This window comes from Macrobrachium rosenbergii, chromosome 41 (genome assembly GCF_040412425.1).
Source record: "Macrobrachium rosenbergii isolate ZJJX-2024 chromosome 41, ASM4041242v1, whole genome shotgun sequence".
In the NCBI taxonomy this organism is placed as follows: Eukaryota; Metazoa; Arthropoda; class Malacostraca; order Decapoda; family Palaemonidae; genus Macrobrachium; species Macrobrachium rosenbergii.
The window spans coordinates 53,969,897-53,991,051 of NC_089781.1; the positions used below are offsets into that span (position 1 = coordinate 53,969,897).

At 38.2% G+C, this 21,155-nt stretch overlaps 1 protein-coding gene across 5 annotated transcripts in view; it reads left to right on the forward strand.

Annotated features, from left to right (window-relative positions):
• Positions 1 to 21,155, forward strand: part of LOC136826864 (B-cell linker protein-like) — an 850,768-nt gene that overhangs the window by 681,254 nt on the left and 148,359 nt on the right. For all 5 annotated transcript variants that reach the window (XM_067084364.1, XM_067084365.1, XM_067084367.1 and 2 more), the window contains 2 exons: positions 18,989 to 19,049; positions 19,243 to 19,296. In XM_067084364.1, coding sequence (XP_066940465.1) covers positions 18,989 to 19,049; positions 19,243 to 19,296 — 115 coding nt within the window. The remainder of the gene's footprint in view (positions 1 to 18,988; positions 19,050 to 19,242; positions 19,297 to 21,155) is intronic.

Genomic DNA, 21,155 nt, shown 5'->3' on the forward strand with positions numbered 1-21,155 from the left:
TAATCATGCCTGCTGTTAATTTATTGACTGTTCCAAGTTTACAGACACCAGCTTCAGACAAAACTGTTTCGATTCCTGATGATTTGAAGAGAGTTCCTATAACCCCAAATAGTCATTTGCAATATGAAAACCGCCCATATGTAGTGTCAGGTATTGGTACTTTTGTTCCTTCTTTTCCTTCAACCCAAGGCATATTTCATATATTGCTTGTTCACAGGTAACGATACAATATTGTTGACCCAGTGATGTCTCAACCACATGGTTTCGTTGGTGATTGTGGAATGAAGGACCATAGCCTATAACTGAATGCATGAAATTAATATTTTGGCAGCCAATCAATAAAGAGTGTAAACTGTTATAAAACAGCTTGTATTCCAAGATGAATACATACAAATGCTTCAAGTAATAACTAAAATTTCTTGTTTGATCATAGAAAATTATGTTCAATTTCAAATAACATCATTCCACATGAAGTGTAATAAAAAGATATGACAATATGTTCAGAAGATTTGTAAAGTACTGAAATTGAAAATCACCCTTTTATATGTAAGATATTCTGTTCCATATCAGTCCAGGTCCCCCCTCGATGTGGGACCACCTTGACGTGGTGAGGGGGCTCTTGAACCCCAGGAATTTGTTCCCGGGTTTGAGTACAAGAGTCTCATTATGATGATATATTTATTTGTGCTAATTTTGTGGAATTTTCCACTTTTTGTAAAACTTATTGGACCTGATAAATAGGAAAATATATCACAGTTGGGATTGCATTTATTGCTGAAGCTAAATAGTGGGAACTGTGGTAGGACCATCTACTGCCCGATAATGTTCGGACCTGAGAGATATCGGATTGATATCTCAAAGGCGGAACTATTCTTAGGGCTAGACCATGGATTCCAGGGGTGGGGTCTGGTTCTAGGGATAGGACTCTCAGCATTCTATCCAGTTTGCCCATAACGTGATTAGGGTGGGGATGATTGTATTCTTGTAATACTCTCAGTACTAACAAGTGGGTTTGGCTTACACTTGGGCCACTCTAATCATGTTGTGCCATCCCGTGGGGTAGGGTAGTGGGCGGACATTTGGGAGTTGGTTCTCACTTGTGCCATTGTTGGAAGAATAAACCCCATGAAAGGCTGATGATATCTTTTTAAGGTTTTCATGTTTATTTTTTTTCCCTCTCTAATCTTTATACTTGGTTGTTATAAGGAATTGAGTACCCCTGGGCCCTATGATGGTGCTATTCTGGCACAGATGACGACTGCTGCACCCAACTTGGAGATTGAAAGTTCTCCAAATGTTGATAACTTCTCCAAAAATAAATTGACAAATAGCAGTACAGGTAATAACAAATCTCCTGATCCCCCTCCTGACTTCCCCTTCCCTGGACCCTCTAGCCATGCTGCATTGATGATGACTTCAAGCAAGGACACGGAATTCTCTAAGAAATCTTCATCGAAAATTAAATCCTCAACACAGCCAGTTTGTGTGAAAAATTTGAGAATGGTCCATATCGAAGACTTACCAGTCAGCTGTGATTATGAAATTATCTCGACAGCTTTGAAATCATTTGGAACTGTTGTAGAAATCAGGATAAACTTTATTGATATTGAATCTAAATGGGAAGCTTGGCTACATTTAGTAGCCATGATGAGGCTCTAAAGGCTAGCAGTATGATAAGTGCCATACAAATAGGTCAAGCTACAGTAAGAGGAGCCTTAACAGACAAAGTCCCCAAAGACATGGACGTTTATGTGCCATCTAAATAGGCTCAGGATAAACCAGAGAGAAAGCAGAATGCAGAAGTAAGGACTCTTAAACTTCCTATGTGGGTGGTAGCTTCAGCTAAGGAGGAAAATTATAACTACTACAAATTTTGTAGGTTTCTTCAGAAAGAGGTGGGAGGAATAAAGAGTGATGATATTTCTCGTTTTGGGAAGAACACCGTTCTTATTTGTGCCAAATCCACAACCCAAGCATATATGCTGATGTAGCACTTGGAGGGTCAGATATTCAGTCCTGCTTCCTTGACTCTCAGGAATAGGTCCTTTAGTCCCCTGATGTTGTCTTCCTATGGCACTGTATGAGTTAACATGCCAGCCGCAAAATGGTCAGTGTTCTTGCCTCTAGCTAAAATCTTTCTCATCACCTTGTTGAAAGTCATTACCGAGTTCATTAATCCAGGAGGCATGTCTTCAGTTTGATGCAGTTATCTACTTTCTACACTTTGTGTCCCACTCTAAACTGACTATCTTTGGTCCTCTTGTCATAGTGATGCCTCTGGCATCGCTGTGCTGCATTAAGACTCCTGGCCTAGTTGACATGTTTCTTCCAGGCTATTTTTCAGCTCCAGCATGCATTGATAAAGGTGTAATGCACGTCATCCTTGCAGTCTCTGGCCCATAATTCTTTGAGAATCTGCACTGGTCCACTCACAGTCTTTCCACAAAGTAGCTCAAATGGTGAAATCTATTGCTCGATTGCAGTACCTCTTGATACGCAAACAGGATTAACGGCAGATAGTGGTTCCAAAACTTTGGTTTATCTTGGCATAGACTTTAGCACTCTGTTGATCCTTTCTGGGTAGTGGGTTAAAGTGGCTTTCCTTAGTGACATTCATTTCAGGATGTGGCACCCCTGCCTGCATGAGTTAGGGTAGAAGAGACTCAGCCTTGCAGGAAACTCTTTTAGGAGAAGGACACTCCAAAATCAAACCAGTGGGTAGAAGGGACCCTTTAGTCTTGGTAGGCAACCCTTCTAAGAGAAGGTTACTCTGAATTCAAACTTTGTTCTCCAACCTTGGACTGTGCCATAGCCACTGTACGTTGGCTTTCCATGGTTTTGGGTTTGAGTTTCCTTGCCTGAGGGTACAATCAGTCATTTATCCTCTTTTTCGATCACTTTCCCTTTTTTCCAAAAAGTGTGTAGAACAGGCTGATGACAAAGCAAAAGTTGCTTGGTGGATTATCAGGAAAGTGACTTCATCTTTACCCAGTCTATTCCTACCGAGCATTTTATTTCTAAATCCATCCTGGCTATCCTCCCCCAGTTGTGGGAAACCTAGCGGGTTTCATTTGCCTTACAAGGTATGCTGGCCCCACCTTGTCGACCAGTTGCTTCTGGCCCTTTTTTCTATGACATATGGACATGTTTATTTATACTGTACTTTCAAAAGAATTTTTTGTAAATAATGTAAATTCTGTTTTTGTTGATAGCATTGTTGTTTATTGTTCTGTTGATTTTACAGCGTTACTGTTGTCATGAATCTATATATTAGTTTTGATACTGATTTTATGTTGTTTGTTTTAATTCTTTCGGGAGACATTGAGCTGGCCCTTGGGCCTGTTACTCATTAAATTAAGAAAAATTGCAAAGTACTTCACTCAAATATATGGGGGTTAAGGTCACATTTCTTGATCTCCAGAGCTGTGCCCATAACTATGATTTGATGTTTTTATCAGAGACGCTTGTAAGTAGTAACAAGTCAAAGGTTGAATTTTTAATCCCTGGGTTTGATGACCCTGACTTTATTTATTGTTGTAACATCCCACATGTGCAAGGTATGGCTGTATACACTAAGTCCGGACAACCTATTTATTGTCAGAAAAATTTGGAGTGTAGTTGCCATGAAGGAATTTCTGTGTTTTAAAATGTTCAGCAAGTTCTACAATGTATATGTATTTGCTGTGTACCGCAATCCAAAGATTGACGATTCTCTATATAACTGTCTCTTGGAGAGGATTCGCAGGGGATAGAGACCACAACCCCCAATGAATAGCTAAAATCCACAAATATTTGACACCCCTCTAAAAATGCTTGTAACTGCCTATTTTAATAGGTCAGACTCCAAAAAACCCTCTTAAATGCTTATACTTGCCCATTTTAATAGTTTTATCGTGAAAAATGTATTTAGTCATGAAAATATGAAAATACCGTAATTAGTGATTATTTCTGTAAGAAAAATTCTGCGAATAGGTGAATTTTCAGTGAATAATGTGGATATAAGTTCCACAGAAAAATCCGCAAATAAGTGAAGCTGCGAATTCAGAACTGCAAATAGGCGGGGATCGACTCTCGTATGGCTCAGTCACAGGATTCAAAAGCTTCATTCATTATTTGTGGAGACTGTAATGCAAAGCACAGTGAGTGGCTAAATTCAAATTCCACAGATCAACATGACTGGTCTGCTCTTGAGTTCTGTGTATCCTCTGATTTTGTTCAGGTAATTGAGGAACCCACACACATTTCTGGTAATAGATTAGACCTCGTATTCACAGATGTTCCAGCTATTGTGAAGTCTAACGTGTGTGAATACATAGGCACTTCTGATCATTGTGCCATTGAGATGGACATATTTGTCAATCAGTTGCGATGGCACTATTGAAGCTTGTCAGGCACTTAATATTTCAGTTGCTATATTAGATCCTGATCCCAAGAAGTTGAATGAAATTCTGATGGTTATTTTAATAAGATATGTCCCTAGAAAGGTCATCAAATTTAGGACATGACCAGCCATGGTTTCATGATACATGTTGATGAGCCCACCATGATAAACAGACCAAATTCAGTGCATGGAGACAAAATCGTTCAAATGAAGATTACACCATTTTTGTTAAGTCTCGCCATGTTGCGAATAGAAATTAACATACAGCCTAGAGAAATTACAATAATTACATGAAGAGGGAATTTGAAGGAATTGTTCAGCCTCATCTGTGGTGGGCCAAATTGGCATCATCTTTCTTTTGGTCAGGATCATTTTCCGTTCCACCACTACTAACAGATGATGGTAGACTGGTTACTGGCGCTGGGAAAAGTCTGAACTGCTTCATCGAGCTTTTGGCTAAGCAATCAGCTGAGGATGTCCATCTCCCTGATAGTTGTCACCCTGAACCTTTTCTTACAAAATTTGCATTTCACTCCACAGATGTTTAGAAAATTTTGAATAATCTTGATAGCTGGGGTGGAGAAGATCCTGTGGGTTTCTTCCCTTTGTTTTTTTAAAAAAGTTTCTAGTGTGTTGTCTTCCAAGATTACTAGATTTCATAGATTTTTATGTCGATGTAGTATCTTTGTGGATGAGCATAAGCTTAGTAATGTAGTGCCTGTTCCAAAGAGTAGCATATCTGCAGACTGCAGTAACTATTCTCCCTGTGCTCTCCAAAGTTGCTGAAAAACTTATTTTTAAGCGACTGTACAAGTATGCATAAGAATGTAAATAATATTAAGGATTGTTTTGAATAGAATAAGAAATAAGATGCTCCCTCAGATTGGCAATGAACAGTGTGGTTTTATCAAAATAAAAAGTGGAAAAAAGGTGAAGAAATAGATTTAAAAATCAGAAATCATTCCATACCAATTGGCCAAACAGCAACATTTTTAGGATTAGCATTTGATACTCGCTTGAACTGGAAAGCCCATATAACATACATGAAATCAAAATGTAAAAGAGCATTAAACCTAATTAAAAAAACTATCGAGCACTTCTTGGGGAGCCGATAAACATACCCTTACTGTACTGTATAGAGCAACATTGCTGTCTGTCATTGATTAGGGAAGCAAAACATGTGGCTCGGTGTCAGATGAATGCTGAAAACATTAGACCCAGTTCATAATGAAGGCCTTAGAATATGTTCAGGAGCTTTTCGATCATCACCAAAGTCATCTTTACAAGTTGAATGTGGTGAACTACCTCTCTCTCTCCATAAAGAGCTAGTAACAATGAAGAGTGCTCTGAGAATTCAGACAAATGATTCTCCAACCAAAAAATTTTTTGGATTAAGAGATGTGTTTAAAAACAATCATCCACCTCCTTTCCCAATTAGAGCTAGAAGATTGCTTGAGTCGCTAAATATAAATATACAGTTACCTTTAATAGTAAAATTACCTCCTTCTTGGACAGTGAATAAAATGAGAATTTGTACACTTAAAATATTTATCAAAAAGTTATTCATATACCCCAGAACACCATAGACGACATACAGTAGAACATATAATCTGAAAAGGTCCACATTAAACAGTATACACCGACGGATCTAAGTCACAATACGGAGTGGGATATGCTGCAGTATCCCCAGACAAAACGTATCAGTTCTCCCTACCATGTAATGCCTCAGTATTTACAGCTGAGTTATGTGGGGTAGCATCAGCCATAAAAATAATTAAAGAAGCCTCATTTAATAATTTTGTGATTTATTGTGACTCCAGAAGCGCTATGGAAGCCACTCAAAGCTATAATCAAAAGAATAATATTGTACAACAATTTAAGTTTTCACTCCATAAATTGTATAATAATGGAAAATATATTGAAATATGTTGGATCCCTGCCCATGTAGGGATTACAGGAAATGAAGAAGCTGATAAAGCAGCTAAAGAAGCGGTCCACTTGACAAGAGCAAATGTAAACATCCTTATTAGTGAATATAGAAGTTATATAAAAACAATCATTGTAAGTAAATGGCAAAATATATGGAATGAAGAACCTGATAAATTAAAACAGATAAAATCCAGTGTTGGAAAATGGATTTCATCATATCAGAGAGAGAGACACACACAAGTAATTCTGACGCGTCTTCGAATAGGCCATACTCGTTTGACACATGGATACTTAATGAACGGTCCATGTGGCCTTCCTCCCAAATGCCCAGATTGCAAAGTGTTGGTAACAGTCAAACATGTATTATGTGAATGTACAAAACATAACCTGCAGCGATTATCAAATTTTGGAAATAGATCAATGAAGGAAATTTTGTCCGAATCGCCTACATTTTCAGTAATACCCAGTTTAATGTTCATGAGGAACTGTGGTTTAATTGATAAAATATAAAAAGTAAATAATGGAAATACGAAAGCCCTTAGGCATCTAATGTATTTTAATACAACCAAATTTTGAAATTTTACTTAATTTATTTTAAATTTTAATATACCTTTTTAGTGAGTATATATGGAAACGTGAGTGTAAATGTATTTATTGTGTGAGCATGTTCCAGTATGAGAGCGTATGCCTTTGTGCAGTTTTTAATTTCATTTTCATTCATTCATCGCCAAATCGAATGACCTGCTTCTAGCCTAGACCTGTCATTTCATCCAAATCCTTCATTTATGAGAGCTGATAGTCAGCTCAGTGGTCTGGTTAAACTGTTTTAATAATAATAATAATAATAATATTCCTCACACAGTGGATTGTGGAACAGCCTCCCAGAAAATGTCATGCAGTTGGAACTTCAGAAGTTCAAGCGGAAATGCAATGCATTACTACCCTAATGCTATTCTTCTTGCATTTTAATGCATTTTTATCTATTTACGTATCTATTAATTACTTTTTTTTCTTTTTTAATAAGTGGGATCTTTCTGTATTTCCCTTTACTTCCTCGTACTTCTCCCTAATAAACACCATATTATTTGGAAACTTAATTTTCAAGTCAATGACTCTTGTGGGCTTGTTCCACATGAATATGTTTCATATATCTACTAAGCAATTTTAAAATAATAATACTGTAATAATATTCTTACAAGATTTTCGCTTTGTTCTAGGGATATTAAGAAAACTCTGGATAATATTCACAGCTGGGGTGGTGAAGATCCTGATGGTTTCTTCCCTTTCTTTTTTAAAAAAAGTTTCCAGTGTGTGTCTCCTAAGATTAGTAGATTCTATATATTTTAATGTTGATGTAGTATCTTAGTGATGAGCTCAAGCTTAGTAATACAGTGCCTGTTTCAAAGAGTGACATATCTGCAGACTGCAGTAACTACAGGCCAATTTCTATTCTCCCTTTGCTCTCCAAAGTTGCTGAAAAACTTATTTTTAAAAATCACTATATAAGTATGTGGAATCTAAAGGATTGTTAGTTCATAGTTAGTATGCATACAGGAAGCAGTTAGGCACCTGCAATGCTCTTTTAGACTTGATTTTCCATTTGGAAGGGAACCTTGATAAGGGTTTTGAATACAGCGTAATTCAAATAGATTTTAGTGCTGCTTTCGATTTAGTAAATCACAAGGCACTTATTTATAAACTTCAGAATCTTGGAGTGGGTGGATATGTTTTAGGATTACTTCAAGATTTCCTTACAGGTAGGCAGCAGTGAGTTAATGTGGGTGGGATCTTTAGTGAACCAAGACCTATTGTGTCTTGAGTTCCACAAGGCAGTGTTCTTGGTCCACTGTTATTTTTAGTGTATACAAGTGTTGTGGTTGTTGGTCTGGAAAACAAGGTTGTTCAGTATGCTGATGATGCAACACTTGTGGGTGTAGTGAAGTCTTCATTTATGAGAAATGAAGCTGCCCTCAGCCTCAGTCAGGACATGGACTGGATCGGGGAATGCTGTAGTCGGTGGGGTATGAGGCTGAACTCAAGTAAAACAAAAACACTATTGAATGGCAGATCTCGTACAGATTTCCCACCCCCTCCTCCCCTTCAGGTGGATGGAACTTTGCTGAATGAGCCTGAAGCTTTAACTATTCTAAGTGTAACTTTTGAGAAACATCTAATGAAAGTTTCAGCAGTTGCCACACAAAAGTTAGGTATTGTTCATAAGGCCTCATATATTTAACAGTGATAAAATCAATGCAACCTGTTTTAGGTCATTTGTACTTCCTTTACTGGAATACAGTTCTCCAGTATGGCTGTCTGCCTCTGCCAGAGATTTATCTCTTTTGGATAGAGTGGTTTGTGGTTGTAGGTTTCTGTTCTTTCCTAATAGTAGCAGTTATGACTTGGACCATCGATGGAGGGTCTCTTGTTTGTCATTTGTTCATATGTTGCATTTTAACAGAGATCCTTCACATTCAGAATTGATCCCTGATCCCCTTTATCTGCCGAGAGAAACCAAATTTGCTGAACAGCAGCACCAATATGCAGTAAATGTGCCTCGCTGTCAAACTTCTCAGTTTTAGATGACCCTTATTCTTTGTACCGTTTGACTGTTGAACAGCCTCCCAGAGGATGTCATGCATTTGGAACTTCAGAAGTTCAAGCGAAGATGCAATGCATTATAACCATAATACAATTCAACCTGTATTTAATATTTTACTTAAATTTTTATTCAGTTATTAATTTGTTAATTTCTAATAACTTTATGTATTTCCCATGACTTTCTGTTACTTCTTTTGAATTAACACCGTATGCTTTGGAAGCTTGAATTACTAGTCAGTGGCCCCTGTGGCCTTGTTCCGTATGAATAGGGTTCATCTTCTGAATAATAATAATAATAATAATAATAATAATAATAATAATAATAAAAATAATAATAATAATCTTGACTTCTGTGCAGGATCTCTCGTACTTTACTAGTCGTTTGCTGACTTGGTTCCCAGTCTGTTTGTGGAAGAGATGATTGCTTATTTTCTTTTTGTGAAGACCTTAGAATTTTCCTCATAGGGTAGTTTTCTATTTTTGTATAACTCCAGGAACTCTTTACTGGTAATCTCCTTGGAATGTGATTAAAATACTTTCTGCTGATGATCTCGCCCCTCTCTTTTAGAGGGATCTTCTTGGTTGCTTTCTCATTGTGTTTCATAGTGAGTTGATTGATTTAGATCAGTTGATATCTCAGGATTTTTTTTTTTTTTTTTTTTTTTGAGAAACTAAAGCATTCTTTGAGCATTTTGGGTGTCTGGCCATGTCATTGTTTCTTTGGCTGGGTAGAGTTAAGAAGGATATCCTCTGCTTTTCATGGGATTTATTCTCTCTCCTCCAGTATCTGTCAGGGTTCTCTTCCCCCTGACCCATCAGAGAAATTGATCTTATTTGGGACCAAGTGGGTAGGTCATCTGGGAGAACAAGACTGACTCTGGGAGTAGCGCTGGGCATACTTTTTTCCTAGTTGGCAGTTATTAAATTACGCATTGTTTTAGTTGGACATTTTCTTACCTATGTTAGCTCAGTTTTTAGAGTGCAGGAGTCTCATCTGGTTCCTCTTTTCTACTTTGACACTTTCAGGAAGCAGCAAGCATTTCTTACGCTCTTGCTCCTAGGAGGGCAGTGAGCACAGAGAACTTTTTAATTCGGGACCAGTAGTGGTGTCCTTCCAGAGTTGGCCCTTTTCTTGCTAGAACTATTGGTGGCAGTGAATGGTAATAACTGTGGTCCAGGTTTTTTTGTCAAGCTTTTACATATCCTCTTTCAAAGGTTTGTTAGCCTATGAATAATTTCTTATCCTTTTCCCCCTCAACTGATATCACCCCAAGACTAGGTCTGAGAGGTGTCCTCACTTGATATTGACCTTTAGAAGAGAACTTTTAGTATGGCTTCTCAAAAGGGCATCAATTGCATTCCATTTAGGGCTGCTACCATTCTCTTTTTCACTGGCTTCCAGGGGAATTTTACGAGGCTCTGCAAAAGATGAATGCAGAGGTGTTCTGCCGGCCTTGCCTCTTGTCACCCTTGTTTGCTTGTTCATGATCCCCATTACTCGATGTGAGGATTTGATTATGTGTTCCAGTCCTACCTCCTCCTGCCAGTAGCCTTTGCCTCTCCTGTCATGGGACTCTGGGCAGACAGCAATCTTTGGTTTGAGGGGGTTCCTCTTCTTTGGGAAAACTTTGAAGGATATGAGGAAGAACGAAAACAATCTTTTCGCCACTGCATGACAGAGGTTCTTTCTGGGCAGCTTTGTCTTCTTATCGATCTCCCATCTTTTGAGGAGCTGGTGCTAAATCAGTTGGTGCCAGTTTAGCCTCCTGGATGGTCTTTTCTTCTAGATATGCACAAAGAAAGAATGAGACATCTCATCTTTTGGAATCTAATAGATTCTCGTCTTAGCTTCACCCAAGTGACTGTCCACTTGACTGCAGTAGCTTGACTTCAGAGTCAGGTGTTCCATTTCCTTCTCATTCAGCCATTTCCAGGGATTACAACTACTTTTTGCTCACTTCTTTGCAAGGCTTAAGCATGGTTCAGTTACCCTGAACCAAGATAGAGATCTACTTCCCTCCCTGCCTTTAGAATGAGTGGAACTTCATGTTTTGCTTAGATTCCCTGGTGCTTCTGTCGAGTTGCTGTCTTCATTGGAGTGTCAATTCCTTTTCAGAGTGTAAATCAACTCCAAGATGATGTCAACACCTTTTCTGACTGTGTCTCTAATTAGAGCACGCACTCCAGTCATCTGATGAGGAAGAAGAGCTGGATCCCACTTGTTTAGCACACACAGTTCGGTGTTGCACCTAACCCTTATTCAGGTAGAACTATTGGTTTTAAGTACTGAGGACAGTAGTGTGTCAGACAGACGTCCTTTCTATCTCTACCCACAAGACACTTAGAGGATCTTGGACTTTTTTTTTCCTGGTCTCTATAGTAGTGCTCAAATCATTGTGTAGCTGCCTGAACTTCTTTTGAATATGTTAGCATCTCACTTAGGGTTTATGGATGGTGAAGCAAATGTAATGTGCAAGCCCACACTGTGTTGCTACACCAAATTTAGCTGGTGAGGTCGGTAGTTATCATGGAGTACATTCCTGACGACATGTGCTTTTGTATCATCAGTGTCACTTGAACCATGTGGTATGAAACACAGCTTTTCCATTCACATGCTGTGTCAGAAGTGGGTCAAGTCTAGGCAAAATCAGTGTACTTTGGCCAGCCCAAGTATGACTTACTTTAATGTTATGACCTCTTTGGAGCAACCTTATAGATAACGTGGTTCGTAGCCATATCCTGCCCAACAGCAACCAGCCCCTAACGGACTAATTATGGTGCTTAGCTCTGGCTTGCTTTCCCTTAAAAGCTCCTGGTTGTTCTCCAAATCATTGGACAGAAGCATGGTACTTGCACTAAACTCTGACAAATAACAGACTAAATATGGCCATGCCTACTAAAATTTAGCCATTAACATGCCAAATAGTGTGCTTAAGTCCTGGCTAGCTTTTCCCCAAGAGTGTTAAAAAAAGATTTTTTCTTCAACATTTCCTTTCTTTCTAAACATGCGTGTCTCTTTTCCCATGCCTAGGCGGAAGAACTCACCCTTCCCATTTTGGTGAACGTTACCAACCAGTCCATCGTTGTTGTGCAAGTATTCACTTAACCCAGATTTGTTTAGAAGTTGTCAGTGTACAAAATATGACCATCACCATAATAAGGCGCCACAAGTGTTTTCACGATAGCTCCAGATTGGCAGAGAAGGTTTTTAGCAGGAATATCAACATCCATTCTAGTTTAAATAACAAAATCCATTACATATCCAGTTTTAAAGTCTCAGATAACATAATTTTATACCAAACTTGTGCCTCTTTGACCAAGTATACTGCTTGAAAGTAAGGCACCCTTTGAATAACACAAGATTTTCATCAAACACAAGTTTCCGGAATGGATTAAAAAATATTGAAAGTTGTTCACGTATTTGTGTCATGATGTCCCTTATTTTCCACAGTCTGTCATTGGAATTGAGGTCTCTGAAATCATTGTCTATGAAATACAAAAATCTATAAGTGGTCTGGTACCAGTCATGAGAAATGAGTTTTGGAAATATAGTACTTACTTATGAATAAGCATATCCATCAACCAATAATCCATGACAAAATGCTTCAGTACATGGGGTATGAGTATTGTTATTGTGAGAAATGCAGTCATTTCCCTCAAGCAGACATCCATCCATTTCCTCATCTTACCTGAGCTTTGTGGTCAACCAGCAACACACTGCCCATGGTAGTGGTTTGTTTCATTGACCATGACTTGAAGTACTTCAACATCAAAGAATAGCCTGATATGAGTCCTTGTTATCATTACTGAAGCCAAAATAGGTCATCACTCCTGTCATTCCAGGAAAAAAAGCATAATTATTTTGTACACAACCTTTTCCTTCTGTCTATCCATCATATTTGCAAGCTTTAGTTTTAAGCAACATGCCACGCACCTGATGGCACCAGCACCACTGCTTGACAAGCATGACCTTGAGCACCTACCACATTGGCAAAAAATCCCTCTCACCAGCATCTCTTGTGTTTCATCACTGATAACCTTACCTTTATACTGCGCACCTACATCGCTTTCTGCATCACTGTGTTCTTGTTGGTAACTTTGATCATCATCATCATCATCATCATCATCACCACCACCTTAGCCATCTTTAATCTTTGTCACTCTCATCATTCTCTCTGTCAGAGTCAGCAAACTCACCATCTTCCATTTCATAAAACTTCGGTTGGCATTCCACCACCACACTGCTTTGAGGTCTGAAGGATTACCACATGGTCAATTTGCACTTGTTTCTGAAGAAGCTGGGTAGAAACCTCACAGGAAAGCTGACAACGAATGTTATGAGGCCTGTGATAAGAATCTTGGTGCCTCAATCTGAAGACTCCTGTCTGCCTCATCTTCATCTTTGACCAGACCCAGGCAACCCAGGACTCTGGACCCATTCAGAAAGGCTATTTTCCACTCCTTACTGGCGCACGCACACACACACACAGTCCAGGAGGTAGCAATCTTCCTTTCAGGCAAGGAGGAAATATCAGACAGGTCTTCAGCTTATGTAGGAAGAAGAAAATGAAGTAGTTTTCCACCTGTGGGCAAATCTTCTGTCAGTGGAATTTGTCTGCATAAAATTCTGGAACTCACAACATGAGACAGGTAGAAAATTGGTTAGTAGAAGTGATCTGAGGTAGTTACAAATTCCCTTACTAGAAACAAGTCTCCCCGACCTTCACATCACATTTAGTGGATTATGAGAAATATGATGGCAACCTTCAGATTCAAAGTCTTGGATAACAAGCTGTTTCTGTTTCCAAAGGTGACGGGTATTTGATATCAGATCATCAATCTCGGCCCAATGAAAAATTTCCACGCCAAATCATCTTCAGCATCGAGTCTGTGGGACAGTCTTATCAGAAATGGTGGCTTCTGGCATTCTTTTACCTGACCTCAAGGAAGTACTTTCACTTTGTCTGGAAGGTGAAGGTATTGAAGTTCTGACCTGTGTGCAGCCTTGTGTTAGCTTTGTGATTTTTCACCTGGAGTTATGGGCAATGGCAGCCTGGGTGTACCAATCTGGCATTGGGCTGGGGATGTACAGTATCTGCATGATGGTCAATTCTAGCAGATATAGCAGCAAAACAGGAAGAGAATTGGTTCCATCTGCAAAGGAGATGTGCCTGTGAACAAAGATAAGCAATATTTCTTCCATTGGCATGTTGGATTTTGATACCAGTATTGATGATCTGAGAGTTTTAGTGCTAGCTAAGTCCACCTGCATGTTCCACACAGCTGCTTCAGATTGAGTTTCTTGTAACTGCAGGTCTTGAAGTGTTAAGTCAGCTGATATTGATGCACAGTGGAAACCAAACCTTCCTAGTCAGCAGGCAGCAGGAAATTGATTAAAATTGGACAAGGAACAGCTCGTCCCCTTCTTGGAACTTGGAGCTGTGTTCTTGGCTCCAGTTGTTCAAATCACTGGGAAAATGCAAGATAAACAAAATTATGCCAGACAATTCTACCACAGGAACCAAGAGAGAATTAGATCTAAACCTCTGTGGTGTCTAGTGATGGATATCTTCATGCAGCTGGATTGAAATACCCCCAAACTTCATGTCTCCTTGAGGATTGTGAAAAGCTGCATACCCTGTCAGGCAGTCACACATATCAGAGATTGGTCTTACATTGGTCAGTCATTTACCTTGACTTTGTTGCCAAGATGCAGACTGTCAGTAGTTGAAAATACATATACTTCTCTGGCATCTCATATATTGAAGAGGATGAGACATACAAAAGATTATGTTCTTTTGGTTGAGACAGGTCATTCTACAAGGGTATGTGGAGGTATTTCATGATTAAACTAGCAGTTAAGAGTGATTATTATTATTATTATTATTATTATTATTATTATTATTATTATTATTATTATTATTATTATTCAGAACATAAAGCCTATTTATATGGAACAGTCCCAAAGGGGCCATTGACTTGAAATTCAAGCTTCCAACAAATATGGTGTTCATTGAAAGAAGTAACAGAAGGTAATAGGAAAAGCAGAAAGAAGAGATCAGTTATTTGAAAAGAAATAATAAATTAACAGTTTAATACATCAATAGATAAAAACTTAAATTATTAAAACACGATGAGAATTGTTTTAGGGTAATAATGCATTGCATCTTTACTTGAACTTTTGAATTGCCAGTTGCACAACATCCTCAGGGAAGCTGTTCCACGGTCTATTGGTGTGAGGAATAAAGGACCTCTGGAACTGAGAAATTTGACAGCAAGGTACATTTACTGCATATTTGTGCTGCTATTCACCAAATCTGGTTGCTCTGAGCAGGAAAAGAGGATTAGGTATCAGTTGTGAATGTGAAAGATCTCTGTTAAAATACAGTGTATGAAAAACTGACACATAAGAGACCATCTATCGATGGTCCATGTCACAACTGCTAGTGTCAGGAAACAGAAACCTACCACCATGAACCACTCTGTCCAACAGAGATAAATCTCTGGCAGAAGCAGACATCCACACTGGAGAACAGTATTCCAGTAAAGGAAGGGCAAATGACCTAAAACAGGTTACATTGATTTTATCACTATTAAAATACAGTGCCAAACTTCCATGCAGCACTTGTTGACACTTTCTTTAGGTGTTTCTCAAAAGTAAGATGTTAGTCAAAAGTTACACCTAGAATAGTCAAAGCTTGAGACTCATTCAGCAAAGTCCCATCCACCTGAAGTGGAGGATGGGGTAGAAAATCTGTACAAGATCTGATAATCAGTAACGTTTTTGTTTTACTTGAGTTCAGCCTCATACTGCACCGACTACACCATTCCATAGTCCACTCCATGTCATGATTAAGACTAAGGACAGCTTCATTTCTCATAAGTGGAGACTTTACCACACCCACAAGTGTTACATCATCAGCATACTGAATAATTTTCGAGGCCAAAAGCCATATCACTTGTATACACTAAAAATAACAGTGGACCAAGAACACTGCCTTGTGGAACCCCAGACACAATAGGTCTTGGTTTGCTAAAGGTTCCATCAACAGTAACTCACTGCTGTCTACCCATAAGGAAATCTTGAAATAATCCTAAAGCATATCTACTCACTCCAAGATTCTGAAGTTTATAAATAATTGCCTTATGATTTACAAGATCGAAAGCAGCACCAAAATCTATTTTAATTACTCTACACTCAAAACCCTTATCAAACTTTTCTTGGTAATGGCATGTCAAGTCTAAAAGAACATAACAAGTACCTAACTGCTTCCTATATGCATAGTGACTATCAGCTACCAATCATTTAGATTCCTCATTCCTAAATATTGGCTTAAAAATAAGTTTTTCTATAACTCTGGAGAGCACAGGAAGAAAAGAAATCTGCTTGTAGTTACTGCAGTCTGCAGATATGCTACTCTTTGGAACAGGCACTGTAATACCAAGCTTGCACTTTTCTGCAGAGATAATACATCGATCTAAAAAATCTATAGAATCTACTAATCTTGGGAGACAACACACTAGAAACCTTTTTAAAAAACAAAGAGAAGAAAATGTCAGGATCTTCTCCAAACCAGCTATCAAGATTATCAAGAGGATTTCTTAACATCCTTAGGGCAAAATGTAAAGTTTGTAAGAATGGGTTCAGGATGACAAGTATCATGGAGAGGGACATCTTCAGCTGATTGCTTAGCTTCAAAAGCTCGATGAAGCAGTTCAGACTTTCCCTTAGGGCCAGTAACCTAGCTACCATCATCTGTTATTAGTGGTGGAATGGAAGATGAGCCTGACCCAAAGATATGTTAGGCCAATTCGGTCCACCACAGATGAGGCTGAGTAATTCCTGCAAGTTTCCTCTTTAAGGAATTATTATAATTTCGCTCACCTATTTGGTAAATTCTGTTTGCAGCTCGGTTAGACTAAACAAGTTAAGTATAGTTTAGTTTTACCAGACCACTGAGCTGATTAACAGCTCTCCTAGGGCTGGCCCGAAGGATTAGACTTATTTTAAGTGGCTAAGAACCAATTGGTTACTTAGCAACGGGACCTACAGCTTATTGTGGAATCCGAACCACATTATAGCGAGAAATGAATTTCTATCACCAGAAATAAATTCCTCTAACTCTTCAGCAGCTGGCCGGGTGAATTGAACTCCGGCCCATCGAGTGACAGTCCGAAGCTCAACCGACTCAGCCAAAGAAGGGCTAACAAAAATGGTATAATTTTTATGTGAATGATTTCATGTCCATGTTGAATTTGGTCTGTTTATCTTGGTAGGCTCGTCTATATGTATCACCAAACCATGGCAGATCATCAGTCCTGAATTTGATGATCTTTCTAGGGACATACCTTACTATAATAGTAATCAGCATTTCATGTAACTTCTTGGGATCTGGATCTCTTATAACATCTGAAAAATAAAATGCCTGGCAAGCTTCAATAATGCCATCCCAGTTGGCTTTAGATATCAACCAGACCATTTTTCCAATTGTGGCAGTAGAATATACTGTTTGACAGATATGTTGATCTCACTGGCACAATGGTCGGGAGTGACTGTATACTCACAGACCTTGCACTTGATGATAGCTGGAACATCTGTGAATGTGAGGTCTAATCCATTACCAGAGTTATGAGTGGGTTCCTCAGTTAGCTGGACAAAATCAGAGGATATACAGAACTCAAGGGCAGACCGGCCAAGTCGATCTGTGGAATTTCCACAGATAATGAATGAAACTTAGATCCTGAGACTAAGCCATACTAATCCTCACCAAGAGGCAGTCATATACTGTATGAAGTGGTCAATATTTGGTTTGTGGTAAAGAGTAAATATGTAAACATTGTAGAACTTACTGAAAATCTGAAAGCAAAGAACCTCATGGCAACTACACTCCAAGTTTTGCTAACGATAAATAAGTCGTCTGGACTAAGTGTATACAAGCCATGACTTTCGCATATGGGATGTTATGACGATAAATAAAGTCAGGGCTATCAAAACCTTGGGATTAAAAACTAAACCTTTGACTTATCACTACTTACAATTGTCTGAGATAAAGACACCAAATCGTGTAATGGGCTCAACTGTGGATATCAAGAAAATTTGACCTTAAGCCACAAATATTTGAGTAAAGCACAATGTAATTTTTCTTATAGTAATGAGTTGTGTCAAGGCCCTCTCAACTTCCCTAGCCATCAAACGGAATCACAGCTGGCTAATAATCAGGTATATAAAGATATAATTTCACTTTTGTAAATTTCTACGTACTGTAGAGATAGTATACAAGAGAATTGGGTCTTATTTGTTAGGCTGATGGTGGGATAAGTTTTACCAATAGTGGAAGGTGCATGGTATTCTCCTTCTTCCCCTCCCATTATTCATTGCATTTGTTCATACTGTACATTCTTTCGTGAGAGGAGTAGTCTTCCGGTCACCTGTTTCTGAGGTATTACTAGGTATATGTTTAATCATATCAAGTAACATATATAAAAATGTCTTTCATTTTTTATCTTGTTGCTTTATGCTTTTAAACAGTAACATGATTTGTATGTAAAGCATTCTGTATGAAAGATTTGTGGGGGAATTTCTGTAGTTCCCTTACTCTTATTCAAGTCCTGAGAGTTTACACTGTTAGATTTGGGACTTGGTGATGCATATGAAAAGACAAGTATAATACTGTATAATGCTGCGTCTTGTACCTAGCTCATTCGAACTGGATGTAAAGTTAATTCCTCTCTTAATCCATGTGTATAAGATTCTTCATGGATGCTTCCAAGTATTGCATGTTTAAGGTCAGTCTCAACTTGAGAGGTGACATAGTTATCGTTGTATTTATTGTAACATCTGGAATAGATGTTTTCAATTAAATAGATATGACTTTTTGTTCCTCAGCCTGTTCCAGTGTAACATTGCTAGGCAAAATACATTAGCTCTGAAAATATGATGTTGTTTCCAAAGTTTGGATCTTTGTTAAGTTTTACAAAAAAGAAAGTATTGTAGTTACAACTTTCTTCAGCGATGGCTTCAGCCACACAGGATTACTGGTTTTTCATGCACAGTAATGCATTTTTTTTCTATCACTATAGCCAGCCAGAATCCAGCAGTGAGGGACGACTGGGTCACCGATTTGCACCATCACCCCCTGTGGTAAGCAATACTCGTAACAGTTTCATTTGATGCTTATTTTGGTGATATTTGGTTTGGTAAATGGGAATGAATGAGTGGATATGGAGCAGCAAAATATTGTTCATAGTTGAAACTGAAATGCTGTTTTCTTGAGAGTTTTGGTCTTGAGCTACTCTTGTGGTTGTGCATACTAAAATTATTTTGATATTTTCAGGAAGATACTGATAATGAATATGAAGTTGTTGGAAGCCCATCTGGAACATTCATAGTAAGTTTTATTATTACATACTTTCAGTATAGAGGATATGGAGTTTGAAACTGGAGTGAATGTGCCATCAACCAAAGTTTTTTTTTATCATAAAAATATTAGGACAAAAATTAGTGCTGCCTGGTAATTACATATTGTGGCAGCCTTTGTTCTAAGCAGACAAGCACCCACAGTCTCCTTTGTTGAAGTGTCTTTGATTAAATATCATGTCATTATAAGCAGAGGTGTGTTCATGTTATATAAATGTTAGATCATTTTTTTGCTTCAGGGTGTCAACCATATAATACACTTCATCTAAATAATAGAAATAAAAAGAATATGTGGGCAACTAGAGAAATTCCCCTTTAGTTGAATCTTTATTAATTTGACTGTACAGTATGCACTTTTACTAATAATCATTACTGTTATTATTATTATTTTGCACCGTCTCACTCATCTAATGATGCTTCTCTTGTTTCTTATCTGTTTTGTGTAATTTAGTGCTTACCTCATTTCCAGTGAACTTTTGTTCATCATGCAGGAATTCTTCCATGGCAGGTTAATTGCGGTTATGAAAGTAATCACTAGTATGAGTATGTTCCATTTAGTTTTAGTATATGAAGGGTATGTACATATTGTTCATGTTTTTCTAAAAGAATTATTTTTTATATCAGCAAAATGTTATTCATGCAAAATGTTGAAAAAGTGGTGTGACATATTAAAACATCTTCATGAGATTTGCCCTTGTTGTGGGTCTCATCGCTGTAGCTCCTCACCAACCCCATCCTCATGCATACCTGATCCTGTTTCCAATGTATATTGCCAAGATAAGTCATTTCCTTGCCCCAAAAGAAATGGTTTCATCTTTTATTTCCCCCCACTACCTCTCTCCTACCAATGCTTCTGCTTCTCCTCACTATGGTTTCTTTCAAATTTTAGCAAGTCTTCATTAAATAAGTCTTACTCCAGCTGTATTAGTAATGCTCTTTCAGCATATTAGCCATGTTAGTAACTTATGTTCTTCTGTCTGTTCTTCCCTTCTTATTCCAGTAATATTTACAGATCGCTCGGCTTTCCTCGTTACCCTATTTCTTGCATTCACCCCTTTGCTCCCTCCCCCCACACCATTACAAGTTGTGCTACTGTGTCCAACTATATTAACGGTCTTCGACGTGTTATTTTTCATCCTTGTTATATTTTATATCTTTGTTATTGTTCTCATTGTGGTTGTAAATATTTTTCATATTCTAGCAAAATAATCTTTTCGTGCCATGCAAGATTCTTCTGAAGATGAACAAAGTTCTCTGTGAGACAAGAGACACTTCGGTTATCATCATAGTTCTATAATTTGGACCACAAACAGTTCAAGAAAGGCAATTTATGTGCCACTGTGTGAGTGAATCAGTTATGCAGTTTTTAGAATTGTCTTGCTGTACACACCCTTCCCAAGGAGAGCCACGTGATTTCCTGTAGTTGTTGAGTCATGCACCATAGTTTATTCATCAGTTTTGAGAGCACAATAATTGATTTTCGCCTGCCCAGGTGTGTAGTCATTTTCAAGCTTTTCCACCTTCTGACATGTCATGTAGGAATTCCTTGTCCTTACTTGGTCTGGGTGGCTGCCCATTTTCCCCACAGAGAGAGTCATGATCCTTTGCTGCCTTTTGTAAGAAACTATCAGACACATTAAAGTCCACAACCTTGCTTTCATCCGATAGCAAGAAATATAAATTTTTAACAATGAAGAAAGTTAGGCCAACCCAGAGAAAGTTATAGACATTGGAGTCATTTAAGTTTTATTTCAAATGAATTGAGTGTTCATGCACTCCTTTTTCTTTCATTTCAAACTAACATGTTACCAAATACATTATTTTTTTTTC